Below are 7,471 nucleotides of genomic sequence, written 5' to 3'. Positions count from 1 at the left end.
CCCTGGTGTGCATACTCTTCTGATATTTATTGTTGAATTCCTTTTGCCTTAATTTTTATTTTCATCAGAGGATGATACAGAAAATTCCTCCCTGACTGGGTTATGAAGACAAAGTTGCCAGGAACTCTCCCTGAATTAGACCCCTTTCTTCAGCTCATAGTTAGTTTCCTGGACATGCATCATATAATTTATTGTACATCTTTCTCTGATGCACCCTGAGGGTCTCCCTAGTCTTTCCTAAATTGAGGCACTCAGCTGAGATGCCTGCGTGCCCAAGGCACTCTATAGCTAAAGGGTTTTTTATCTCCAGCAAGAGTTTCTGATCTCAGTAACCTATCTCTTCACAGTGATTAAAAGTGTCTAAAATTGCCTAAAATTAGGTGGGATGAAGACAGGCAGCAGCATTTAAAACTGAGTGCCATATTCCATATAGAAGCTATACAGACATAGTACCCTCCCCATCCCTTAGGCTACTGCTGTTCTAAACAGCATGAGTGTTTCTTTGAAACCATGCAATACAAAAAACACCTGCTTGATCTGGTCTTTTTCAGCAGTAACTCTCATTAATTTCTCCATCATGACTTACACAAGTATCTGGATCTTGTCTTCATTTTTGTTGTTAGGTTGTTATTTTCATACTAATTTTCATTGTGATTTCTTCTGTCCATGAAAATAATTTGGTGGGAGTTTCTCTGATGGAGTTTTTGAGAGACAGTCAGGTCAGGCTACGAGAAAACAGATTGGAAAGAGATTATCTCCTTTACAGAGAGACAGAGCCCCCACCACTCCTGATAAAGTGAAAGTCATCTCTTATTCTTCATTCTCTCTAAAACTTTATTTGCTCTATTTTTGAATTCCTGAATCATGTGTGCAACTATGAGCAATGAAGCTGGAGCCTTGGAGGCTAAAATATGAGAGCAAAATCTCATCTAAGCTTTGCAGTAGACTTCTGTGATAATTGCATCCAGCATCATACACCACCACCAGGGAATATCCCAGGATTTATCACTTTAATCTATTTCTTTGTTGCCAGTATTTGCAAAAATGAAAAAAAAAAATCTATGGATTTGCTATTTGATTGACAGGGATAGGAATACTTCCATTTAACTCTGCAGGCTTATGTTCTCTAACACCTTGTGGTGCATCTGGTGTTATTTATCTCTCGTGGGAGAATGTGTAAATGCAATGGAATAAAATATACCTTGACACATCTGTGGTCCTGCAAGAGCCGTGCTTTTGCAGAATGTCTTCCTTAGTGCAAAATAGCATAAACCTTTGACTATCTTCTAACCAAATAGCAATATCAGTAAAGGAACAATCTTTTCTGTGGTTAAGAATATATCTTTTTTTCTTTTTTTCATTTATGTCATATTGGATACTTTGAGGGGTCAAGCAAACAGTTCATTTTTTCTGGACTGGGAAGTGGGATGGGAGTAATCATACAAACTTAGCTGGATCACATGGGAAATTATTTTCTCTCTGTTTAGTATTAGCGAGAACTCATCTCATTTGAATGTTCTGATAATTGAGTAAAGGAAAATTAAGAAAGCAACTCTGTAAATGCATGCCACTGTCTTTAAACTTCAAGGTGTTGGTGTTTCTCCTAAGAATAAAGCAGGGACATAAATTTATGTTGTTGTCTTTTATAACGGGTATCTCTAGCAGATGGCACATTTTAATGAGGTTGAAAAATCCCTATGGGCTCGAAAGAAGAACAGGGAACATAACAAACATTTCATAAGCAAGCTAAATCCAATATATTAATAAAACAAAAGAAGATTTTTTTTCCAGTAGCCAACCTATATACTGAATGTTTCTATTCACAAGGGTCTTTAAAACAAAATAAACTCCAACCATTTTAAATGTGCTTGAAAATAATTTTGATCTTCTTTAGGATGTTTCTTATAAATGTCTTACCTCCAGTTTCCACCATAGGCATGCTTGAAGATTCTGTAGGGAATTACTAAAAGTGACAGTGTTTTTATATTTCTGAAGGGCTTTGACAGGAAAAAATCACCCCTTCCCTAATTTCCATCAGGACAGCATCATCCTGGTGTAACTTCTTAGATGACTAGAGATATAATTTGAATAAAATGAAGCTGAACCAATGGAGCTCATTTATACAGGAGTGAATCCAAAGTAATTTAAGAAATTTTAGCAGATGTACTTTGGTTTAAGACAATGTAATTGAGATGGCAATTCAGAAAAGTATTTAAGCATACACATAACTCCTTCTCTGTTCATGCTTAGCTTAAAACATGTATTTAAATCTAATCACTTAAGTACATGCTTAAGTATTTTCTGGAATAGGATGTTTTCCTGAATCACAGCCTGGAGTCTAGAGCAATGTTCACATTTTATAATGTGCAGTATATTTAGGCAATGTCACACTTAACAGGCACTCAGAATGGGAAACTTAAAGTGATAGTGATGTTTTAGAACAACCTTACTGTTTATTATGCAGACTTGGCTTGTGGCTCTGTGTTTAAGGCCGTTTTGACTTCTTTTTCTACTCAAAAAATAATTTAAATTCCTTATTTTTTTTTTCAGAGAGCTTCAGTTACCTCACCATTATGTTTTGAACTCTTTGTCAGTAGGTCTGGACAGCCTCATGAAAGGTGAAGAGGAAAATCAGGTGATACATGCTGTCTGGCGAACAATGTACGTGGAAATTCAGAACCCTGTTGGAATATCTTGACAAGTCAAAAATGTTAACTATTGAGATAGCCACTTTTGTTTCACATCCAAGAATTTACATTTGAAACACGCATTACATCCATTTATTTTTCTCAGACTCTGAACAGCAAGATTTGTGATACTTAAAGATTTCAGATCTCACCCACACATCAGTCTTCATAAAGACTCTTTTGAGAGATTACTCTCTTTAAGAAGATCAGTCATTACGGGGAAGAGAATGGGAAACTTGAGAGAAAAAAATCTCTTTATATCCTGTGTATTGTCTAACATGATTGTCTTTTGCTATTAATTTAAAATAAACATGTCATAATTATTATCATCAAATCATTCCTTAATATTTCTCACTAGAAAGAGGTATGAATCTTAGCTACCTGGAGGGTCTCCTTTCTCTCTCTAGTGACCAAAGAAGTAGCAGAGGTGATCATTTTGGACTAGATTCCTTTCTCTTTGGCTGACAATAGGGAAGGAGTCTCCCAGCTACCCCTGCTGTTCATGATGTCTTTACTATGGACTGCTCCATTACTGCAGTAGAGGCTTCTTCATTTCCAGGCACTTCTAGATTCTCTGAGACCACAAGGCAGCAGCCAAGGAAGTATGACATAGAGTCATGCTTCATTATGGCTTTTATGGAAGCTAATTTTGAGGATTTGCATTTATAGTTCATCACTTTTTCCTTCTAAAGCGTAGCTGATCAGAAAATAATTTCTTGAAATCATTCTCAGCTAAAGAATTTCTACTTGAAAGCACATGTTTTTCCCCCAGGATAATGCTTGTTTGACAAAAACAAAAAGAAACCCATTGACTCTGCTTTTCAGCGAACACTTGTTTTTAGGCAAAAAGCAACATATTTTGACTGCTAGACACATAATGGGTTTTAGTTACCTGGAAATAGTTAAAATTTCCAATTACTTGAAACTGGAAACAGTAAAAAAAGAAGACAACCCTTGAAAATCTCAATCAAAAGATGAGCTTTCTGATAGAATATAACTTGCTGGTTTTTTTTCTCACTGTCTCTGCTATTCTGAACTGTTCTTTATAAGCATGACTTCTTGAAATACTGAATGAGATTAGCTAATAATGAGATTTAACTAATTTTGTGGAAACACATCTCCTGTGTTCACCTACATCTGTTTAGATATCTTGTGTAAGAAAAGAAAGTGGGCTGATAATTCTTCGCGCTTCAGGCTCTCCATGTTCTCTACACCCTCACATTTCTGATCTGATAGCATTACTGGTGCCACTACCACAGCGCTGCAGCTGAATACTCTGGGCTATTTTTGCAATTAGATTTTTGTTTAGATTAATGTCATAGAAGATAACTTCTTCCTTCCCCCACATTTGAATCTCTTCAAATAACATGCATTATAGTCTTCAAGCTATAAAGAACCTATGCTAATGCATTTTCAATCCTGACAGATGTCTCTGAACAATATTTTACTGTAATATATTTATTGCCAAATGGGTTTTCAAAGTTAATGAACCATTGTTAAAAATGGTATCTTATGGTAATTTGAGTTCTTTCTGAATTTAGGACACTTCACTGTGCACGAATGTAATCTCATCAGAAAGAAAAATGAATTGATATGAGTCTTCTTCTGCTTTAGTTTCCGATTTACACCTTCTTGCCCAGTACAAGTAGATCTGTTTTGCAGGAGAAACACACAGTGAAATAAAAGGTGTTTAAATCCAAAAAGTGTGTTTTCCAAACCCATTTTATTAAAGCTTGCAATACATTTTGCTGACATTATATCTGAAAGAGAAATATTTTTGGACTCCTTTATCCCTTCTTTTAAAAAATGTTGGCAATCAGATCCAATAGAGTGGGGAAAGGAAAGCGCCCAAGAGAGGCTGCAAAGCTTTGCCTGCCTCATGTGACACAACACATACAGCGGGTTGTACCATCCTATTGGTAGGACATCTTTCATCACCTCTACTTCTCTCAAACTCCAACCCCTCCAGTAAATTTGTGACTTTTTGTGATTTGAGCTCATGTTAAAGCCCACAACCACTATAAGGTGCTGTAAATATGTCTCTAAGCTGAGCTATAGGTTTAGGTCAGAATAAATGCTTGCAGAAGATGTGAAAAATTATGTTCCTTCATATCTCCATCTCATTTTTTGAAAGATAAGAAGAAAAAAAGTCATATTCTTTGATCTCTACTTTTCCACAGTTACAAATCAAGCAAAGCCTGAGTTTTCTGAATTCAACTTTTCCATTTATATTTATTCTTTTTGTTCTTCTTGATGTGTGTAAGACTCTGTCACTGTTTGCTGACCTCACAGAAAATGCTTGCTGAACATTGGTTGAAAAACTTGACTTCCAGACATCTTAGTTAAGATAGAGGCTGTTTTTATTATACAGTATAAGATACTTTTTTAAAAAAAAAAAGTCACCTTGGGAGATTGTAATATTGTACTAAGAACTTATTCTGCACGGACAGCTTATTCTTATTCGGTTTTTTATAAGAATATATAGCAGTAAGAAAATTAATTATGCAAGCTGAAAGGCAATATCAAGGGGGGGGTGGGGGAAGTAAAGAAATTATTTCTTAACTTTTGAGGAAAAAGATAGGCCAAATGTGTTCTTTGTCCCTGAGCCACAATGATAGAGAAAAGCAGGTAGCAGTGGGGAACATTACCTATGAGTGGACTGGCCAAAGAAACATCACTCATGAAACTTGTTACCTGCTGGTGCCATTAAAAGTGACTTCCAAACATGTTCAGATAGTCCTGATAAACCAGTGAGCCTTTGCATCATTCCAGTCTTACGGAAACAAAATATCTAGTTTTTGCCTCCACAGTTGTTTAAAAATCCTGTTTTTTAAAAAACAGCTTGTTTAAAAACAAAACAAACGCAAAACAAACATGCTTACTTTACAATTACTGCTGTCAGTATTAACCTCTTATCTACTTCTACTCTTTGTCCTTTCTCTAATCATTGTCATATATTAATCTTACATGTTTTCCTCTTCCTAAATATTAAATTTACACAAGGAGATGATGTAAGTCCCTCTCCAGTGTCAAGCCTGTTATGGCAGCCCTGATAAGGAAGTTAATACTCCAAGTGGGATCTTCCAGAATTTCTGTGAATGCTTCCTGATGGCCAAATGATCCCAACAATTCAACAACTGTTAAAACAATTTAATCTGGTTCAAGGTCTGGGACTGAAAACATTCCAAGACTTTTACTGCCAATCTGATAAATGTTGAAATACATGATGTGTAAGTTGGAAAGTTTCTCCTGACGGGGAGAGAACTTATGGCAGAAACTTATGGGGCTTCTGCCATAGAGGTGTGTCTGATGTTGGAGAACTGGTGAGGTGCTGCGGGGTTGTCAGGCAGCCCTTGCAGGAGTTACATAGAATTTCATTGTCCAATCATAATATCTATATGGGACAAATCACAAAGACCATTTTTTGACACTGGAGGATAATCATGACCAATAAGAAGAAGGTTAGAAAATGAGAAAATGAACCAGAGGAAGCAAAGTCAGGTATTAAATGAGATTTGCACCTCCCTCCTCTAATTTAAAGGATAACTGACAACTTTATCCATTGCAGAATACTGCAGACTCTTTGCAGAAGAGTTCACTTATTTTTTTTAAATTCTGCCAAGGGACCGTGTCTAAGCTTGCAAAGCTGTTTAATATTTGTCCAACTGGCAGCATGCAAGCAAAACACATGAATTAAAGAAACATCTTCACTAGGCCTTCAAGTCAGAGGGAAAATGTCACTTAATTTAATATGACAAAAACCCATATCCTCAAAGATATGTGGATACCTTACTTCATTGCTAAGGTAAGGGTTGAGTTCCTGTGAATTAGAAGATTCTGGAAAGATAAGATGCTTTTTTTATTCATAAGACATCTCTTACCAGTTACAAGGAGAAAAAGTTAGCATAGAATTAGTGAACTGTGTTAATTATTTATTCGGACAGTCTGAACAAGCAATTGAATTGAGACTGTTTGGGAGTCTTTGTTGACTAATAGGGGAGAAATATTCAAGAGCTCAGAAGCAAGGAGTGAATTGAGAGTGTTTATTAATATGATTGAATTTACTACTCCAAGGAGAAGGTTATTAGTATGTTACGGCTTTTTGATCTTCATCTACAGAAAAGGATAATTTGGAAAGGCTTTAAAATTATTAGGCAGACTCTGAAACATAAAATCATTAAGATGGTGAAAAGTTAGAAGGATAATCTTGAAAGAGAACAGATAAGATGTACATCGATCATCATTCCTATGCAAAGCGTAAACTAGATAAACAGGAAAGAAATAAGGTAGCTCAATGACAGATATTTTTTTAATTAAGACTAGAAAAGAATTGCACAGAATAAAACATTTATTATCACAGGAAACCGGAAAGAGAACAGACTGATCTCAAGCTTGTTTTCTTTGGTTTAATTCTCTTGGTTTCTGTATTGTGATGAAAACTACCTCTTGCTGAGGAGTAAAAAGCTTTGTAAAAATTAAATTAGAAAGCAAAATTGAAATTCTGAAACTCACGTAAGCCAGAAGAAGTAAAAGGTGGATTTCAACTGTCAAAATTTTAGTCATGTACAGTGTTCTTCCTGAGCAAGTCATTGAGGTTCCCTTTGTAATCAATAGGATGAAATGTGCACTGTTGGGTCATAATTCATCTGTCCTGATTTAGAAGCCCTCCTAGACTGAAATGAACTGTCCTCTAAAAATTTTCCTGTTTCATGAACTAAAAAGTGTGTCTAAACAGCCAACTCAGAGTTACACGTGTTCAGATGAACCCCCCTCCAGAAGTTTTG

General features: G+C 35.8%; 1 protein-coding gene across 2 annotated transcripts in view; it reads left to right on the top strand.

Moving 5' to 3' along the window:
• PTCHD4 (patched domain containing 4) overlaps nt 1–7,471 on the top strand; it is an 80,609-nt gene that overhangs the window by 49,450 nt on the left and 23,688 nt on the right. The window contains exon 3 of one of the 2 annotated variants that reach the window (XM_010181381.1): nt 4,229–4,322. The exons of the other annotated variant lie outside the window; for it this stretch is intronic. Coding sequence (XP_010179683.1) covers nt 4,229–4,284 — 56 coding nt within the window. The 3' untranslated portion in view covers nt 4,285–4,322. Of the gene's footprint in view, nt 1–4,228; nt 4,323–7,471 lie in introns of those variants that run through there. 2 annotated transcript variants of the gene reach the window in all.

This window comes from Mesitornis unicolor, unplaced genomic scaffold (genome assembly GCF_000695765.1).
Source record: "Mesitornis unicolor isolate BGI_N332 unplaced genomic scaffold, ASM69576v1 scaffold17500, whole genome shotgun sequence".
NCBI lineage: Eukaryota > Metazoa > Chordata > Aves > Mesitornithiformes > Mesitornithidae > Mesitornis > Mesitornis unicolor.
Note: the sequence above shows the minus strand (reverse complement) of the source record. Positions and strands in the feature narration are given on the sequence as shown.